General features: G+C 48.7%; 1 protein-coding gene across 3 annotated transcripts in view; it reads right to left on the reverse strand.

Annotated features, from left to right (window-relative positions):
• Positions 1–16,644: 16,644 nt before the first annotated feature.
• Positions 16,645–20,640, reverse strand: part of LOC133358643 (galactosylgalactosylxylosylprotein 3-beta-glucuronosyltransferase 1-like) — a 48,891-nt gene continuing 44,895 nt past the window's right edge. For all 3 annotated transcript variants that reach the window (XM_061577032.1, XM_061577031.1, XM_061577033.1), the window contains one exon: positions 16,645–18,697. In XM_061577032.1, coding sequence (XP_061433016.1) covers positions 18,611–18,697 — 87 coding nt within the window. In that variant the 3' untranslated portion in view covers positions 16,645–18,610. The remainder of the gene's footprint in view (positions 18,698–20,640) is intronic.

A 20,640-nucleotide genomic window follows, 5' to 3' on the forward strand; every position in this document is an offset into this window, starting at 1 on the left:
GTGTGTAGGGCAATGTGTGTGTCAGTGTATGTATGTGCGTGTAAGTCCATGTGTGTGTGTTTTAGTCCATATGTGTGTGTCTTAGTCCATATGTGTGTGTCTAAGTACATATGTGTGTTTAAGTCAATGTGTGTGTGAGTCCACGTATGTCTGTGTGTGAGTCGGTGTGTGTGTGAGTCGCTGTATGTGTGTACGTCCATATATGTGTGTGTATTTCCATGTGTGTGTATCTCAAGTGGATGTGTATGTGTGACAGTCCATATGTGTATGTGTGTGTACGGCAATGTGTGTGTCACTCTATGTATGTATGTGAGTTGCTGTATGTGTGTACGTCGATATGTGTGTGTAACTCTATGTGTGTATATCTAAAGTGGATGTCTATACGTGTGTGAGTCGATATGTCTGTGTGTGTCAGTCCATGGGCGTGTGTGTTAGTCGCGTTGTGGGTGGCTCCATGTGAGTCAGTGTAAGTTCATTTCCTTGCGTGTTTGTAGGTGCATGTGTGCGTGTGAGTTGTTTCACGCGACGGTCAATGGTATAGTGTATAGCAGATTGTACAATAATAAATAGTATAAAAGTGTAACGTTTAATATAATGTTTAAGGTAATATATAGTATCATAATTGTATAGTGAATATACAGTAGTGTGGTATACAGTAGGTTGGGTATAATAATACATAGTGTAATATTACAATGTATATTCTAATGTATAGGGTGGTGTATAGTAATACAGTATATAATTTAATGTTGGGTTTGTCTATGGCAGTATATAGTACGGGGTAGACCTTTGTAATGTAAGAGAAAAAAGTTTAGTTGGAGGCATATATTTTTTGCGACATAGAATTGTAATGTATGACTTACTGTTAGTAGCGCAGCTTATTGGAGAATATATTTAGTATACTGATGTAGTTTATACTTTAGTTTTTTACGTGGTGGTTTAGTTGCTGCAGCTCCATACTATTAACATTCCTTCCCTTTATCAATGCTAACCCTACGCCCTCCCTTTGATGCTGCTAATCCTGCATAATGCATGGGCATAATATGACTTTGAAACCCCCCGCCCACCTCCTACGCATTCCATAAGGAGTGACTAATCCCATATCTGCATTTCCCATAAATATGCAAAATTCCTCTTGATATGCAAATTATTTTGTCAAGGCGCTCTTCCCCATCCAAGCCAGCTTAAATATACGCTTCCAAGCGTGGTGGTGTTCATTCAGACGCTGTCTTTCCGACAGACCTGTTCTTCACCTGAGGACGGCTGCTTGCGTTGTGGCCGAAACGTCGTGATAATTATTTTATTATGTTTTTTTTCCCTTCTACGTGACTTTACCGAAAGAACCAAGAAGATGAATCCCTGCAGTCACAAAAGCTTTGAATCGAAATTGTATTAGGTTTATTAAGGTTTATTAACGTTTGAACCTTAAACCTCAAATTCGGATTTGAAAAAATTAGGTTTTTTCCACCCCTGCTAAATCCTGTACTGGGCCATCTCCACGTCCCCTCCAAGGTCCTTGATGTCCTGGTTCACCGCTTGGAACCACCTCATTCTAGGCCTGCCTCTCGGTCTCCATCCTTGTGCTTAAATATCCATGATACTCTTTCAGAAATATATACAAATGGCCTACATTCTATATCTCTCCCTCTACGTAAAAGGTAAAACTTATGTTTACACATATCAGCAACAAAGCCTTCTTGGTGTGCATAAACTCATCAATATTAGTTCAACACAAACGAATACTGGACCGATTTCAACATTTCATCTTGTAATGTGGATTTCTCTCTTCTTAAAGAATGTCCTAGCCAGCTGTGCCGAGTTTATTTCCGCCTGTCTAAGATGGGCACCACCACTCTCGCCACGTTCCCCGTCTGCTGATCTCCGACCCAAACCGGTTGTGAGGGATTGATCATTTTTAACATGGGATCCATTTTCTCTCCCCCGCAATTCCCTCAATATTTTATTGGTCACAAATGTAGATTTTTTTTTAACATGCTTTAACGGCGACAGAAAGGACGATAATTCTATCTGGAATTTAATTAATCTTAAGATTTTGAATGTATTAACCATGCCTTGATTCGTTATGCACTATTGACACTATGCACAAGGACGCGAACCAACTGTGATGCATAATTTATTGACAACAAAGTACAACCAATTATTCAAACTCGCGCAACAGGAACAGCACACATTTACATTACCTCGTAGTTTACCAGCTTAACACAGCGACCCTAAGTGTCGACAATTGCAGACACCACGGCGACCGTTCGCACCAACCCTTACGCATGCTTCCTTCATGGGTGACGAGGCAACAGAGCACGCAAATCCGCTCTCGAGGTTGTGCACAGCCTCAGGTATGCCCCAGAAACCAACGATTGTGCCGCGTGTCCAGGATTCAGCGCAGAATCAACCTCGGTCTTGGTTTGCACTCACAACAGTGCTAGTCGTAATGGCTACATACAGCGGCAGTATTGGGACTTGGTTGGCACTCACAACAGCACTCCGAGCGGCTCCACGCAGCGAGAGTCTCGGGACTTGGTTTGCACCCTCAATAGCGCTCTAAGCAGTTCCACGCAGCGATAGCCTCGGTAACTGAGCGACCTGCCCTGCAGTAGCACGCTGCAGCAGCTGGTCTTCACCAGGAATCCCTTGGTCGTGGTGAGTGCCGACCATTTCCCCCCTCCCCCCCATACACTGGTAGTGCTTAAGGGGCCATCCATTTACAACGTACGCAAGGAGGGGGGAGGGGGGGTTAACCCAAATGCGTACGCTTGGGGGCCGTTCATAAATGACGTCACGATTTTGGACGATTTTTCATCCCCCCACCTCGTCACACGGCGTCACAAAAAGTCAGACCCCCCTCAAATATGACGTCACAAAGCTCTGCCCCCCCCCAAAACCATATTTCCATTTTGAAAATAGAATATGCTTCAAATCAATTTAGATTATTGTCATTGTAGTGCGTTTTTAACGTGGCGCTGCAATATGATGTTGTAGGAGAAAACACGTATTAAAAAGGAGACGTTGGAAAGCTTAAATTTTGCATAACATTCACTTGAAAATATTAATCGTATAATTAAAACTGCAGATCTTCAGAATATTATATTGAAACTATCTTATAATCTATATATATAAAATCGCAAATCTGTCTGTCTGTGTGTGTGTCTGTGTGGCCGGACCATACGCAGTTTCATTGGACGGCGGTTGCCCCTGGCAACGGGTAGCGACGCATTCACTGCGGGGTGGACGCCATTTTGAATTCCCCTTAAAAATATGCGCACGCATTAACACGCGACTCTGAGGTAAATTCATCAAAGTTTCACGTCCTCTTCACTCCCCCCCCACCACAATGTGTGCAATTACTATTATAGGGTCGGTAGATAATAAAATTATAGCGATTAGACAGTATTATTGTAGCGCGGGGGGGGGGGGGGGTACCGGACCCAGTACCCAGCCTCAGCCGGGTGGGCAATCTAGGCAAGGCCGGAGGCTCTGCATGGTACTAGGCCTCGACACCCACCACGCGACTCTGAGGTAAATTCATCAAAGTTTCACGTCCTCTTCACTCCCCCCCCCACCCCAATGTGTGTAATTACTATTATAGGCTCGGTAGATAATAAAATGATAGCGATTAGACAGTATTATTGTAGCGTGGGGGGGGGGGGGGGGGATGGCACCCGTACCCAGCCTCAGCCGGGTGGGCAATTTAGGCGAGGCTGGAGGCTCTGCACGGTACTAGGCCTCGACACCCCACCACACTATAGGCCGTACATATTACTGCACAGCGGCCGAGGAGATCGTGGCTGGGGGGGGGGCAGGGGTAGCAGCCCATCTGTGTATATATGTAAGGTTATTAAGAAATATATTTTTCACCCGGGCAACGCCGGGTACTTATGCTAGTACTTATATATAAACACCTAGCTCTGTTATTCTGTGACTGTGTCATTGTGATTAACGCGGCACGGATTGGTTGAAGTGCGGCACTTGATCGCGAGCAAGCAGCCAACCAGAGGTGTGCTCCTCCCAAACATGTACGTCCCCGGATTGGTTGAAGTGCGTCACGTGACCGCGAGCAATCAGCCGGGTGAGTGAGAGTGAGGAGACGGGTGAGTGAGAGTGAGGAGACGGGTGAGTGAGAGTGAGGAGACGGGTGAGTGAGAGGGAGGAGACGGGTTATTGAGAGTGAGGAGACGTGAGTGAGGCAGAGCCGTGCTCCGTCCACTGCTGCCCTGAGGGACCCCCGTGCTCTCCACTGCTGGCTGGAGGGAGAGCTGCGCTGTCTCCACTGCTGCCGTGAGGGAGCCAAACGCGCTCTCTCCACTGCTGCCCTGAGGGAGAGTCGTGCTCTGTCCACTGCTGCCCTGAGGGAGAGCCGCGCTATCTCCACTGCTGCTGTGAGGGAGCCAGACGTACTCTCTCCACTGCTGCCCTGAGGCAGAGCCGTGCTCGGTCTGCTGCTGCGCTGAGGGAGAGCCGCGCTCTCTTCACTGCTGCCCTGAGGCAGAGCCGTGCTCTGTCCATTACATTAGTACTGAAGTTTTTTTGTGCTTAAATCCACTGCTGGATGAAGGCTCACCGCACGCTGTGCGAATGGATCGTAAGGATTTACTTGACCAGTCTGTTGGGGGGCGCCGCAGGCTGTGGATGTTTGGGGCTGCCGCAGGCTGTGGTTGTTCGGGGGCGCCATAGGTTGTTCGGGGGCGCCATAGGCGCCCCCCAACAACCTAGTTATCAAATATTAAAAGTAATTATAACTATGAAAAAATCATTGAAACTTTGTAGTAGAACGAAGCAAAATGGAGAATACAATTATAACAATCATATATTCATTCCACAGAATGAAAAGCCCTCGTAGAATCATTAGAATCAAAATGTTTAATAACAATCAAAATTTAAAAAATGTGTGCTTCTCCATTCTCCCATGGAGAAGCAAAATGCTCCTTCATGGAATAAATAAAAGGTTGCGCATTTTTATGTGACGTCATATTTCTCACACCCCCCCCCCTCGTCACACATTGTCACAAATGCCTGACCACCTCCCGCCCCCCCCTAGGTACGTGATGTCATTTATGGACGGCCCCTTGCATACGGGGGGTCTACTGACAAATTATATACGCATAGGAAACGGGGGGGTTGGTGAAGCCTCGATAATAATTTGTCTACATTGGCCTTCAAATTAGTTAGATAGTCCGGTGGTGAACTGTCTGTTTGCTTAAACACGTTAATATGAATCCTTGATCGTTTCTGCGTGGATTAAATATCGGCCGTTCTATAGGATTGGGGGTGGGGGGGTTTGCGTCAAGTGTACATACGCATGTGGGGGGGGGGGGGATTTAAAAAGTGCGCGTGCGTACAGGGAGGCGGGGGGGGGGTCAAGTCTTGACAGATTTTTGCGTACGTACTAAATGGATGGCCCTTAAATACACAAATGTGGTCCTGCACTTACATCCTCTGTCAATAAACTTGTCTTGTGCAGAGCCTCCCAATCGGAACCCTATAAAACCATTGTATAAGCCCTGACTTTTTGTTGACTTCAATTTCCAGCAATCACGCACAGCCCCGTCGACTAATCTAGGCCGCTGTACGTGAGCTGTATCGTTCAGTTTCGTTCCGACAAACGGGGCACTACTTTTTCTTTTGCTCAATATGTTCAACGTTAATAAAAAGGTATCCAAGCAAAAAGTTCTCCACGCATTATCCTGCAGTTAATGAGAAAAGTGTAATTTATTGGCGCACTATATTGACTGCGTATTGAGACAAAAAACTGTTGAGCTAGATTTTCAACCAATCAACATCGAAAATGTAAGTAGGTCAGAGCCAAAATCAAGCCAATATCACTACGCACATGTAAACATGGAGGAGGACTTAAGCAGCGCAGCTTCATCTGATAGTGACGATCAAGCTCGATTAACACAGGTATGTTTACTCACTTGAATTGAATGTTATGCAAGTTAATATATTGCCAACTGGGTTTATAATTTATTCTTCATATCTTTAATATAGGACTTCTTCGTGAGGCAGCTCAAATAAAATCAGATGAGAGCATTCTGACACACATTCGTGGGAAAGTCTGCATTGCAATCAAGGTCCGATACCACAAATCCTGCTATCGAGATTACACAAGATTTCTCAGCAAAACTGAAAAACATATAGGTAGGTACAAAAAAATGTTTGTTCACAAATCTGTGGGGTCACTCCAATTACATTTACATATTGCGTGTGAATGCAATGTAATTCCATAATCAAATTATTTCTCTATAGAAGGTAGGGCTTCAAATATACATGTCCTATCTAATGCTCTGACTGGAGCCTTCACTTAGCAACAGTGAGACGTATGCTGGCATGGTATTTTGCATATGACCGCCAAAATTATGCAAGGTACCTATCAGCATATTGGGTCGAGATGATCAATCTTCCAAAGACTCATCCACACTGCTATGAAGAAGTTACTGCAAAAGGAAACTGGACAGTACAGCGTAAGGATGCTAACAGGTTCCCATCCATAGCTTGTGACCAAGCAATAGAACAAACCTGCAACCGTGATTCAAAGACCAAAGGCGGCATAACTGGGATAACATTGAACAGAGGTGCTGTCCAGCGATGGATACTGTCTCATCCTGAACGTTCTGCAATCACAAGGCAGTGTGAAATGATGGCTGGAATGCAACATGAAGAGAGGGGTCATAAAGAGTTGGATGCAACAAGAATTGCAAAAGACAATGCTGCTGTTATATCTTTGGTTTCAGCGGTCGAGTCTATGATCAATCCCTTGCTGCCTCGTGAAGATCTTGTATGTATTAGCTCTGGTGTTGTTGCTACAAAGACTGTCAGAGATGACATACAAAGTGCTTGTGATAAAGGTGAAACAGCTCTGAAAATTTTCATCCAAGATCGAGTCCAGTCATCAAAAACAGACTTCTTCTCTCCAATAAAGTCATTGAAGCTCACTGCGTTTGGGGATCAAATGAAGAAATCATCCAAGACAAAAGATGGAAATCAAGTCATTCTAAAAAATGACAGGAGACTCTTTGCACGACTGTTAGTGATAAGTCAATCCCTGTCTGTAAACTTGAAAGAGATTCTGACATATTCACTTCGCAATATCTCATCCCCGCTAGCAAGCACTGATGGTTCATTAGCCAAAACAAATAAAGCTGCTTTTCTAGCTTGTTTAGAATCAAAGAACAAAGAATGTGCGTAATGATATTGGCTTGATTTTGGCTCTGACCTACTTACATGTTCGATGCTGATTAGTTGAAAATCTAGCTCAACAGTTTTATATGTCTCAATACGCAGTCAATATATTGCGCCAATAAATGACACTTTTCTCATTAACTGCAGGATAATGCGTGGAGAACGTTTTGCTTGGATACCTTTTATTAACGTTGAACATATTGAGCAAAAGAAAAAGTAGTGCCCCGTTTGTCGGAACGAAATTGAACGATACAGCTCACGTACAGCGGCCTACTCAGCAAAGATGTACTTTCTGACAGGAACAAAAGACAGGCAAAGAATGTTAGATCTCCAGGCTATTGGTTCTGCTTTGGGTCCTTCACTAACAGAGGCACTGATAGGACTACACACATTCACTGGCTGGGACTCAACTAGTTCCTTTTATGGGAAAGGAAAAGAGAAACCACTAAATATAGTGTCTGGAAATGCAGAGTACATCCGTGCATTTGTTGCTCTTGGGAGGCAATTTGAAATGGACAGCACCACATTTGTGACCATGGAACGTTTTGTGTGTGAGCTGTATGGAGAAAAGGTATCAGATGTTAATTTGGCCAGATACAATAGGTTCTGTGTCCAGGCCTCTTCCGAACAGGCATTACCTCCAACAAAAGATGCACTTACAGAGCACTTCAAGCGTGCTAACTACCTAGCTGCAATCCACAGGAGAGCATTGGATCCTTTTATAAATGCTCCCAGTCCAGACGGCTTTGGATGGATTGTCAAGGATGGTGATCTCATCATATCATGGATGACTAAAGATCCAGCTTCTCAACAGATTTTGGGGTCACTCCACTGTGGGTGTAAGTCTCGTACTTGTACAGGTGGAAGGTGTTCATGCCACAAGGCTGACCTGGCCTGCACTGACCTATGTAAATGTGTTCATTGTGACAATGTGAGATTAACTGAGGATATTGTTTTATGTGAATCTGATAGTGAGGACAGTGATCTTGATATTTAGTGATGTGTATATGATAAAAAAAATTAATATAGGACATATATTAATATAAATCAATCAAAATTCTATCTTGTTTATGAAGTGTTCTTGAAGACGCGTGGACAACGGGGTAAGGCACACGTATTTATTTGCACAATGTCTTTACAGTACTGGAGGGATGTATCGGCCCCCTCACCCGTACAACTGGGAATTCACCCCTAGCTAGCCTTCCTAGCCGAGTCCTCCGCTAACGGGCTAGGGGAGGCTGTCTGGCCCGACACTGGTTAGTCGGGCTACGGTACCCGGAATCCCAGAGGTCTGACTCTGGTTCCGGGACCACGCCACTGGCTCCAGCCTGCACTGCCCTTACAAGGGCGGCGTCCCAGGGGGAGTCCAGGGCCTATCTGGCCGGTCTTCTCTCTTCCCTTAACTACTCTAAGACTGAGCCCCGAGCTCTCTGGCTCAACCCTTTTTATACCCCCCTAGAGGATCGAAACCCCCCTCACGCCGTCCAGTACGGACGTCGTTGCGGGCACCACCCCGTGTGCTCACGGAGTCCCCGCCCACTGTGTTTGTTTTCCGTTAGCCCCTATGCAAACAGCCCTACACAAACAGACCCTCTGTAACAGCCCTACATCACCCCCCCCTGTACAGCTCGCAGCCGTCCCGGCTGCAACAACTTTTAATAAAGGTTATTTAACCCCTGGACCCCCGCGTGTGCCTTAAAAAAACGTTTTTAACGCTAACATGAAGGAACAACAGCAACAACGACAACAACAACAACAATGCCAACAACAAAACCCTCAACCCCGAAAGGGAACAATCCGACGCACCCCCCCTGAATAAATACGGATACCGTAAGAACAAGCTATATACAATTTGCAGCGAAGCCACCATACACACAACAGCAGGTGAGCACAACGTATGTGAATTCAATGGGCAGGGAACACACCCCCCCCCCCCCCACAACACACAATGAACACAACATATATACACATCTTGCGGTTTCACAACAGTCTGCGCATTTTTGCGCGTGTCCTTGCGGCGGGCCCCTCACACGGGGAAACCCCGGGTGGCAGACCGTCAGGTGGTAATCGTCCGTCCCGGAGCGAGGCCTCCTCTGATGCCTCGTGACTGTTGGTATCCCCAGAAGGGGTGGTCGGGCGTGAGCCCGTCAGTCTCGATGCACCTGGAGGTGGCACGGCCGGCAAGGCATTAGGTGAGCGCGGTGGAGACGGACCTAGTGAGTCGGTCGACCCCCCACACGTCTGGCCACGCATGTGTGAAGTGGGTTTGTGTGCCGCGACGAAAGGTTTCAACCGAGAGGGGTGCACGAACCATCGCCGCTTCCCCCAACGAATGCGCACGCACTGTGGTCGCAAGACCTCGACCACTTCCACAGGGCCCCGCCACGGCCGCGCCAGCTTAGGGGAGGTAGCCAGGGGTACTTGGGGACAGTGCAACCATGCCCTGTCCCCCGGTTTCCACTGTATGACATGCGCCCGACCCAACCTGAGGCGCTCGTTCGCCTTTTGACGGAGGTCCGAGTTCAACCTCGCAGCATCCCGCGCCTCTGTTAATTTAGCCAGATTAAATTTGACGTGGTCAGCCAATTTAGTTTTTCCTTGCGGGTCGGGGATCTGCAGCTGGGCGCGAACAGGCGGGTCGGGTTCGCGACCGTACATAAGGTAAAAGGGGGAAAACCCCGTAGCTGCATGGGGTGCCATCCGGTATGCCGCCAAGACCCCCTGAATATGCAGGTCCCAATCAGTCTGAGAATCTGAGACCTGCTGTGCCATCATTGACGAAATGGTGCGATGCAGGCGCTCGACCATTCCGTCGGTCTGTGGGTGATACGGGGAGGTCCGAATTTTCTTTGTGCCTAAGAGGTCACAGACTTGTTTAAGTAATTTGCTGGAAAAATTTTTACCCTGGTCGGTCAGCAGCCGTTCCGGAGCACCTTTGTCCAGGACGTATCCCTGAACAAAGGCGTCCACGATGGCTGCTGCCGACTGGTTGGCAAGGGGCCAGGCCATGGGCCAGCGCGTAAAATACTCGACTCCTGTCAGCAAATACCTATTGCCCCTGGGGGTGGCGGGAAATGGGCCCAAGATGTCCAGTGCGACAAGCTCATTTATTCTGGACACCTTGATTGATTGTAAAGGCGGGTTAGACTCCCGCGCCGGCGGTTTCCGTTGCGCACACCGCGGGCATGAACTCAAAAGATCCCCCACATCCTTTGTCATACCAGGCCAAAAAAAATCTAGTTGTATCAGTGCAAGGGTCTTTAGAGTCCCCAGATGTAACAGGCGCTCATGCGCGGCCCACACCACTTTGCCTCGCAACTCCGAAGGGACGACCAGCCGATGTCGCTGTGATTTTGCGTCCCAATGCATGAGCAGACCCTGTACCATTTCCCATGCACCCGAATCACCTTTCACCCGGCCAGCACCCCCGACGCGACGACGCCACCCGAGGAGGGAGGTATCCTCCATTTGGAGGCGCCCCCACTCAGTGACGGGCAACCCCAACAGGGAATCCCTTCCCTGTTGTTCGATCGAATTATCAGGCAGTGGCTCGTCGTCGTCGGTGGCTGCCAGGATCGGAACCGATGCGTCCCCTGAAGGTCTGCAACGTCCCGACCCCAGGAGGCATGCACATTCCGAGGTGGTTGGCATGCGTGACAGAGCGTCCGCGTTGGTATGGCGAACGCCCTTACGGTAAGTGGTCTCAAAATCAAAATCCTGGAGAACCTCCAACCATCGAGACAACTGTCCCGATGGTTGTTGAACCCGCAGGGCATACTGTAGTGCCGCATGATCTGTGCGGACGGTGAAATGCCGACCGTACAGATATGGGCGATACTGTTGGATGAAAAAAACAATTGCCAACAGTTCTCTACGGGTAACACAATATCTCTGCTCTGCAGGAGACAACACCCGACTACCGTACGCGACCACCCGTTCAACGCCATCAACCACCTGGGAAAGCACACCCCCAATACCCGTGTTGCTCGCATCGGTGTCGAGCAAAAAGGGTTTCGAAAAATCAGGGTAGATCAAGGGAGGGGCTTTCACCAGGGCGTCCCGAAGGGAGCGGAACGCAGCCTCCTCCTCTTGACCCCAGTGGAAACGAACCCCTTTAGATGTTAAAGCGTGCAGGGGTTTAGCAATTGTTGCAAAATCAGCAACAAACCGTCGATAATACGACGCGAACCCAATGAAACTCCTGACCTCTCCCACCGAGGTGGGAGTCGGCAAGGAGCTGACACACTGCGTTTTGGCGGGATCGGTAGCAATACCTGAGCGTCCCACGATGTGCCCCAAATAACGCACCGAATCACGCAACAAATGGCATTTTTGGGGCTTGAATTTCAAATTAGCAGCCCGCATCTTTAGGAAAACCGCCCGCAACCTCTGGAGATGCTCATCAAAAGTTTTACCAAAGACGATAACGTCATCCAAATAAATGAGGCACGACTCCCATTGCAGTCCAGCCAAAACCAATTCCATTAAACGCTGGAAAGTTGCCGGCGCTGAGTGTAAGCCCATCGGCAACCTGTTGAATTGAAACAAGCCGTGCGGTGTACGAAAAGCAGTTTTAGGCTTTGACTCATCATCCAGAGGAAGCTGCCAGAATCCCGAAAGTAAATCGAGTGTGGAAAAGAATCGCGCTCCCGCCAAGGCGTCAAGCGATTCATCCATCCGAGGGAGCGGGTATGCGTCGGCAACCGAAATTTTATTAAGACGCCGGAAGTCAACGCAAAACCGCAACGAACCGTCCTGCTTTTTAACCAGGACGATCGGCGCTCCCCAAGGGCTGGTGGAAGGAGAAATGATGTCCGCGGCCAACATGTCATCAACAGCCGATTTGACATGGTCCTTTTCGGCGGGACTCAACCGAAACGGATTTTGGCGAATTGGCGCGCTGTCACCCGTGTCAATATGGTGACGCAGCAAGTGAGTGCAACCCAAATCATATTTATTTCGACTAAAAACGTCGGAAAATTCTCGCAGTAGTGTTTTGAGTTGTTGACGCTCTGAATCGGACAGGTCCGTCGATCCCGCACAAAGCGCCTCGAGCCACCCTTCATCGTTGTCCGAATGCGGTCGCGACGCAGGGACAGTGTTGACGCGATTTACGGTGTGTTCCTCACACGGCACCGGCGTTGCGTGAGCAAGCACGGTCCCCTGTGGGAGCACCACCGTCCGCGAGCCCACATTTAGGACCGCGATGAAGGGTTCACCATCCCCTCTCACTATGGTCTGGGCCGGTAGTAAGTCAGGTCCACTAACCCCGGCCCTAGACGGTCCCAACAGTACCCCTTGTGCCCCAGCACCCTTAACGAGGGGCCGCCGAAGTTTCAAGGGTACCAACATTTGCGTTCCCGGAGGAACGCGTACCGTTCTCTCCACGAACGCCGGCACCGTCGCGAACGCCGTCCGAGTCGCAACCGGTGATGGCAGAAACGCCATGCGTCTGCCCGATGGAAGCTCTATGCACCCCTGGTCGATCAAAATTACAATCGGCATTTTGGCCAGGAAGTCCGTCCCTAGCAGGCACGGAACCGCCAGCGAGGAAGAAACAAAAATCGGCCCAGACAATTTTATTTCCCCGATACAAATTTGGGCACGAATTTGTCCGATGATGCCAAGTGAGCCCCCGTTAGCCGCATAGAATGGTATGTTAACTGGCATCAAGGGACGACTCCGGACAGGGAGAATATTATAAATTAATTCCGAAATAATAGTCGCCGATGCTCCCGTATCGACCAGGATGCGCACTTCCACCCCGTCGATATATCCTACAACGGCCGACGACCCCGACGATGCGGCAACCACACGATCGGCCAGCACGGACCACTGGCCGGGTTCGATATGGGTACCCGGAGTGGTGCGTGATGGTGCGATGGTGCGTGATACCGGCCCCCCTCTCGTCGCGGTGTTTGAGTGCGTGACGGGTGTGTGTGTGGGCCAAACGTGTGGGGTGCCGCGACTCGCCGGTTTTTGATGGTGGAGCTTGGGATGAGGCCCGTCGTCCCGGTGAGGTGTCGTCCCGCGCTGACGAGGAGAGCGGCACCCCGAGGCGACGTGGCCCCGGACGCCGCAGTTAAAACACCGCGGGAGCGACGTCGGAGGTGACGAATGGTCGGAACGGCCCGACCCGTCCTGGCCCGGCCGTGCACTCGTCGCCTGTTGCCGTCGGTGGTCGACGGCGTAGAGTTCCTCCGTCGGAAGGGTGGCTGCAGCCACCGCACGCCCCGCCGATGCCCTGCTGGCTTTCCGCCGGAGCGACAGGAGGTTTGCGTGGAGGAGCCGCGCCGCCTGGAGCGATGTCATTTCCGCGTCCTCCTGTGCGACGACAGCGATGTCAAGATCGTCAGCCAGGAGGAGTATCTTCTCCGTTACCATAGCGTCGATGCCGTCGTCATCCATACGGGGGAAGGCCGACTTGGCCATCGCCAGGAGGCTCGTTCGGTACGCCAGGGGCGACTCCTTTTCTCCCCGCTTGCGGTCGTAGAACTCCTGTCTGCATTCCGCCGATGGTCCGTAGACCCCTCCCAGCAGCTGCAGCGCCATCGGTAACGTAGAGCGCCTTTCCTTCGGTGCCGATGTTAGGGCGGCAAGCGCGTCGCCGTCCAGGAGCGCCGGCAGGGCGCTGAGAGCTTCTTCGTCTGTCCATTTAGCCATTTCTTGGTGGGCGAGGAAGCGTCTTCGGAAGCCGCTCCAGTCGCCCTCTGCGCCCACGAATTCTTTAAGCGGGGGCAGCCTTTGATGTAGTGCAGCGGTTGCCGTGGAGTCCCGTGGGCTGCTGCCTCCCCGACTCGGCTGCGTCTCGGCGCGAACGGCAGATGGTATCGCCTGTCGCAGCTTTGATGACGCGCCCTCCTCCGTCGTTGATGCGGCAGCCCCAGCGCGGCCGATGTCGGACCCCAGGTTGAGGTTGGCCACGCCCCTAGCGGTCGCCGCGTCGATGGCGGGAAATTCAAAATTTGAATCTTCAGAAATGGCGGGAAGGCGCTCCCGACGCCGGTTCCCCTCGCCCCGCGGTGGACCACCAGCCCCCAGCCGTGTGATGTTCTCCAGCGTAGCGGCAGCGGCGTAGAGCAGTTCCGCCAGCCTCTCGTGAGCCAGCCTCAGGTTGTCTGACCGCTGCTCCTCTTCATGGCGACGCTCCGGTAAGCACGCGTCCGGCCCCGGCTGCACGTCGTCTTGTTGAGCCATCTCGGGCTCGACAATTTCGGCGGCGTCTTCCGTCTGCTGTTCCCTGGCTCGAGCTGATCGGCGCGTGTCCATGTTCTTGGTTCTTCTGACGCCAGATGAAGTGTTCTTGAAGACGCGTGGACAACGGGGTAAGGCACACGTATTTATTTGCACAATGTCTTTACAGTACTGGAGGGATGTATCGGCCCCCTCACCCGTACAACTGGGAATTCACCCCTAGCTAGCCTTCCTAGCCGAGTCCTCCGCTAACGGGCTAGGGGAGGCTGTCTGGCCCGACACTGGTTAGTCGGGCTACGGTACCCGGAATCCCAGAGGTCTGACTCTGGTTCCGGGACCACGCCACTGGCTCCAGCCTGCACTGCCCTTACAAGGGCGGCGTCCCAGGGGGAGTCCAGGGCCTATCTGGCCGGTCTTCTCTCTTCCCTTAACTACTCTAAGACTGAGCCCCGAGCTCTCTGGCTCAACCCTTTTTATACCCCCCTAGAGGATCGAAACCCCCCTCACGCCGTCCAGTACGGACGTCGTTGCGGGCACCACCCCGTGTGCTCACGGAGTCCCCGCCCACTGTGTTTGTTTTCCGTTAGCCCCTATGCAAACAGCCCTACACAAACAGACCCTCTGTAACAGCCCTACATTTACAATAATCATTGCTGTGAATATGTACATGTAGTGCAGTTGCTGCTCATGTATGCGAATTGACAATTCACCATTAAACGTGTTATTTTGAAAAGTGCTTTTTTATATATTATATTTTGGCTTAATTCTATTTGTTATTCAGATTTTACCTCAAATATTACCTTTCAATTAGAACAACATAATGAGAAGTAATTGGGATGTTAATGCTACAGCAGAAGTTTTCTTGATAATCTTATCATGTTTACTGTGCATAGATAGCAACTTCAGGTATATCACACATTTCAAACTGGTTTATTTTGTACTTCAAGTGGTAATTCTGCATTTTTGGGTTTATATGATAAACAGGTTTAAAAGTGCAAAATTCCCTATGGTTTCCCTTTTTTCAAAATGGGCACCTTTAGCATCATTTTTCTCTAAAACTGCAAGGTTGTGTGCGGATAACTTTTTCCTAAGGAATCTCTATATATTTCTGATGTTAAATATTAAAAAAGTAGGTAGTGCCCCACTTGGTGGAACGAAACCCTATTTCTTGGCCTCTTTTAGGCTACCGACAGCGGCCTAATCCCTCACCGCACGCCAACTGGCCTGACCTGACTGGCCAACTCGTGCCCCGCCCCCGGTCAAGGCCATACTTCGTGGCGACTTGGCTTCCGGAGATGGGGGAATGGGGGATTTCCCCCCGTCACCACTCACCCCCCCCCCCCCCATTACTTTATGTAACCTCGGCCACCACACATCACCCCAGTGCGACAGCATTTGACTGTTACACCAGGTCTTGTGCTACCTGAGATCCATCTCGCCATTATCAGTTTGGTGGTGCACAAGACCTGCTCCTGCCTCGTGTTATATTTAATCATGCACACTCACACATCACCGCATGAAACCAAAGTAAATAGCATTTGATTGCAAATTATACACCAAAAACCTCGCAACACTGTGTGAGATAACATACAAGTTCAAGTTCATTTATTAGGTATAGCCCTGTGAGCCATTCGGCTCTTGAATCGGGTGCAACCGCAACAAACAAAAAACAAAAACATGAACAAAAAACATCTTAAAGTGAATATGTGACTGAGTGCAAACAGTAAAGCTATAAGGAAGAGTGGCTACACTGCAGGTGCCTGGCATCGATTTCCACTACCCTTTGTAGATAAACAATCTCCAGTCGTTTATTTATGGAAAATTACAGACCACAAAGATTAAATATATTGTTTTAGTAAACCATGGTGGTAGAAATGGCAGATCGCTCTGCGAGCATGTTTATCTCTCACACTAACAGCCACGTTGGGGCGCTGGCCGTGGAGGCTGCTCAACGATTTTACGTGCTCATTTTTACTTGGCAGCTCTGTGATTGGTGGAAAACCCACCACCGTCGGGGTCGCTGACCACATTAACAGTGGCTGCTGACATTTGGGCTATGCCAATTTAAAACCTTTATAAACAGTTTCCCTTTAAAAACTAACCCCCTCTTCCTGATGATGAACGCATGTGTTGCGATCGAAATGTAGTTTTTTGTTATTTTCTTTGAACCGATCTACGAGACTTTACCGAAAGACCCAAAGAATATATATTTCTATAACCGCAAAAAAGAAATAATCGAAAATGATCACAGGAGTCCTATGGAGTAGGCGTGGCGTTGGCCGAAAGGGGCGTGTGCCCATATATGGTAATTGTGACTCGTGGGTTTAAATTGTATCGATTTAACACAGTCGATCAGGCAGCCATGTTGAAAATATAGATTCATTGGCAATCGATTACATTGGCCAGCGATACTTGGGATCGAGTGTGGCCCCGCTCCCTTTATTTGATTGGATATTAGCCCTGAGGCACAATGACATGATTAAACCGCAAATTATGATTAGGTATTTTTGTTTCCTTATACTATTATTATGCCCGTTTTCATTTTAAACGTTATTCAATGAATTATGTAAAAATCGCATGTCATTAAATGCACCATTGTTTTGTTTAATCTGTGAACAGCAGAAAGTAATTTAAGATTTAAAAAAAACTGCCATTTCAAAGAGGGCTGCTCGATCAACTTTCAGCTGGGTGCCAGATGGACTGAGCCGAATCGATACCAATGAAACCTCGATTCACGATGACTATACATGGGCAAGAACAGGCCCCCGTTTGGCTGACGCCCCGCCCACTTCCATATATGGGGGCAAATATTTGATCGGTGATTTTGTTGTCCCGCAATGCCACCCCACCAAGTGCTCGAGGAGACGCGTGGTCAGCCTGCTGCACGTTGCGCGGCGTGCTTCACACAACTCGTGCAGCCATGAGCCCTTTCTGCAACACGGTCATTAGGTTACACGATGCAGGTTGTGAAGTGACCCTCGATGCAACTTATTACGATCATGAGCGTCGTTGTGAAGAAAACGAGTGACAATAAACAGACAATATAGTTCCCACATCTGGGACCCATCAACTCTCCGATAGGGTGCTTGGAGATACACATCTGCCAGTTCACCAGTATTGGTTCAAGCAAGCCGGACACGACTGATGAACCACTGAATGTCAAAACCGGTCTAAAGTGTATTATTTGTAACCAATGCTGCTGAAAGATTGAACTCCCAGAAGGCCGTGTGGCTGATGGGATGTGTAAACACACTTTATTGACGGGGAGGCGTACTCCATGCTATGTGAACATTTTAACTTTGTATTTGGAGACATGAAACATTCCATATGTGATCGACAATTAGTTCACATCCCATACGCTTACACGGGAGGATACATTATGATCTCCGGCAGAGTCAATTTAGGTTCCTATTTCTCTTCCAGCGGAGACTTGTTAATTGCAGTTAAATTAGGGTATCAATCATTTTAACAATTGAGTTCCACGTCAATTTAGTTTATGAGATTTGGGCTCTGAAACCAGCACACATAAACACGGTCGAATCGTGCAATTGTGACAGTGGGGATCTGTTCATTCATGCAAGCAGGTGCCAGATATGTTTAAGTGCTCATCGCTACCATTTATGCATGTTACTGAGAATATTTATGAAAAATAACATTATGAATCAAAACCATAAAACGGCTCAATGTAAATAACTTCCGATAGCAGTCACAGTAAGCACCGCAAAGCAGGCGAGATACACAAATCGCATTATTGCATCTCGAGCAAAGGCAATTACTTTCCCATGCAGAGTGCATTTGTGATGTGCATGCGATGGAATGGACATCTGTGAAAAGAAGCTTAATAGCCCATGATAATCATCCGGGATAAAGAAAGATTTTGATTCTGAATGGAATTGATAAAAAAATGTAACTAAACCACGCAATAAAATGTATTAGTCCAGGATAGGGAGAAACTCGACTGGAGAGTGAGCAACAAGGGGGCCGAGCAGCCACGTAATAAAGATGAGAATATAGCACTCTTACTAGCCTTTGTTTCAATCAGAGCACCCAAGTATGATTGTAATAATAATTACTTGAAATCTTAAGGTGCATTTCATCTGTAGAATTCCATGTATGTGCAGGGATCATGACGCAAAGCAGTGCACTACTTGTTTAGGCAACAGGACCATCACGTCGCATTAAACCGTGCAAAACCCAGCATCGTGCATGAAGCAGTCATCTGTCATTACACCTCCACATTGGGGTCAGAAAAACCTTTTCCTCGTTCGCCCTGAAAGATGGGTTTCGAGGTGCGTGTGTGCCACACCAGAACCTGAAGGACACACAAGCGTGCACGTCTTTCCATTGTTGAAACTCACCACTGCTTCCATCACACCCCACTGCTTTCACAACTCACCACTGCTTCCATCACCCACCACTGCTTCCATCACACCTAAATGCTTCCATAACTCACCATTGCTTCCATAACTCACCACTGCTTACATCATCCTCACCATTTCCACTGACCACACCCAGGCATATATCTCAGTCACCCTAGGTATATCAAAACTGTGCAGTCATATCATGTAATAACATTCAACACAATCCCATTGAACCTGGAATGAATTAATTCATAAAAATAAGAAACACGGAGGTCCAGGCCACTCTTGCACAAGAGACACTGTTCCATTTTTCTCAATGGGTTTGTTTAATCTCCTGGTTAAATAGGAGATTGAACACGAACACAAATACCAATCTCTGGAACACCTAGCCTCTTCCCCTGGGTAGGGACAATGGGGGGATATATGTGGATGCGGGTTGGGCAGTTGGGAGGAGAGTCATCTCATGTTTTCTCTCGACTTGACCCAACGCTCAGGGGTCTGGGCTACTCACGCAACAGAGGATTGCTTGCATCGAACCAACTACAGTATGTACACTATCAGGTGGAACTCGACTAAACTGATGACACACTGAAAGTCAACACCGGTCCACAGTTTCCTTGAGTTGAGTCAATGCTGCTGAAACGATTCACTGCTAGAAAGACGTGTGGCTGATGGGATGTGTAAAAAATACCATGTTCTTTATAAAGAGGAATATACAGTAAACCCTCTATATCCGCGAGGGCTATACGTTCTTGAAAATGCTCGTGAATGCATAATTCTTGAGTGCAGAAAATTTGTTACAATGGGAAAAAATGGGGTTACGTTCGTGGTGCGAGTGATTACTGGGACACTTGTGGACTAAGAGGGCAGCTGAGGGGACATGCCTAATCTTTGCAGTTTCTAATGTGTAGTGGCATAGCGCTGGCTGCTGGCAGAAATGTGGATCTGCGGCATACGGCAGTCCTGACGTCAGCAGGCCAGGATATACACGAGAGGGGAATCTAGGGGAAAGGTCACAGAAGGGGTCCACCAGGAATCCGCTAGTAGGTTCCAGAAAGGGAGCGTGGCCGGGGCAGAGCAAGGCCACGCTGACAGTTTAAGAGGGGCCCCTGTGGGGGACCTCAGGCCTGTTGTTGGAGTGGGATCCCGGTCGTGCTGCTGAAGTCCATCGTCGCCATTATTCTCGTCGTCGTCTCCATTTCTACCATCTCGGGGAGCCACTAGCCAGGCAACTGTCCTGGCTGAGTAGCGTCGCCGATAATAGATGGACTAAATATTAAATGTGTTAATACCGATGGTGCTCATTAATATAGATGTGCCTCTTAGTCTTATTGTCTCCGAGTTAGTCACTTCAAATGTAACAACATTCTGCACGCACCTCCCTGGTGTCGGTGATCTGGCACTACGCACACTCGCAAATACTGGAGTCTGGCGGGTGTCGCGAATAGGGAATAAGTATACATTTAATTGTTCATGAATGTGAAACTCGCGAATCCAGAACTTGCGCATAGCGAGGGTTTACTGTATTCAGGAAAGAGGTGTATTTGGCAGCCAAAGATGCCAATAGTTATCTGTTTTCAACACGTCTGTACAGTTTGTCAACTTTCGAGTGAGAGTCTGTCTCCCCTCATTTTGTTGCTTTGTTTCCTGCTGTTTTGCCTCGTCTCTCATTGACATGCTAATTTCTCTACCCCCCCCCCCCTCTCTCTGCCCCCTCTCTCTCTATTTAAGGCCTCGACACAGAGGCGTTGTTTCTCTGTGTGCCTATGTGTTTGTCTCTCTCTGTGTGTCTCTGTGTCATCTCTCTCTGCTTATGTGTCTGTCTATGTGTCTCCGGTTTTGTCTTTAATCTCTGTCTTAAATTTAGCAATCTTTGGAAGAACGTAATCAACCA

Source organism: Lethenteron reissneri, chromosome 63 (genome assembly GCF_015708825.2).
Source record: "Lethenteron reissneri isolate LAM-NWPU_2019-01 chromosome 63, ASM1570882v1, whole genome shotgun sequence".
Taxonomy (NCBI): Eukaryota; Metazoa; Chordata; class Hyperoartia; order Petromyzontiformes; family Petromyzontidae; genus Lethenteron; species Lethenteron reissneri.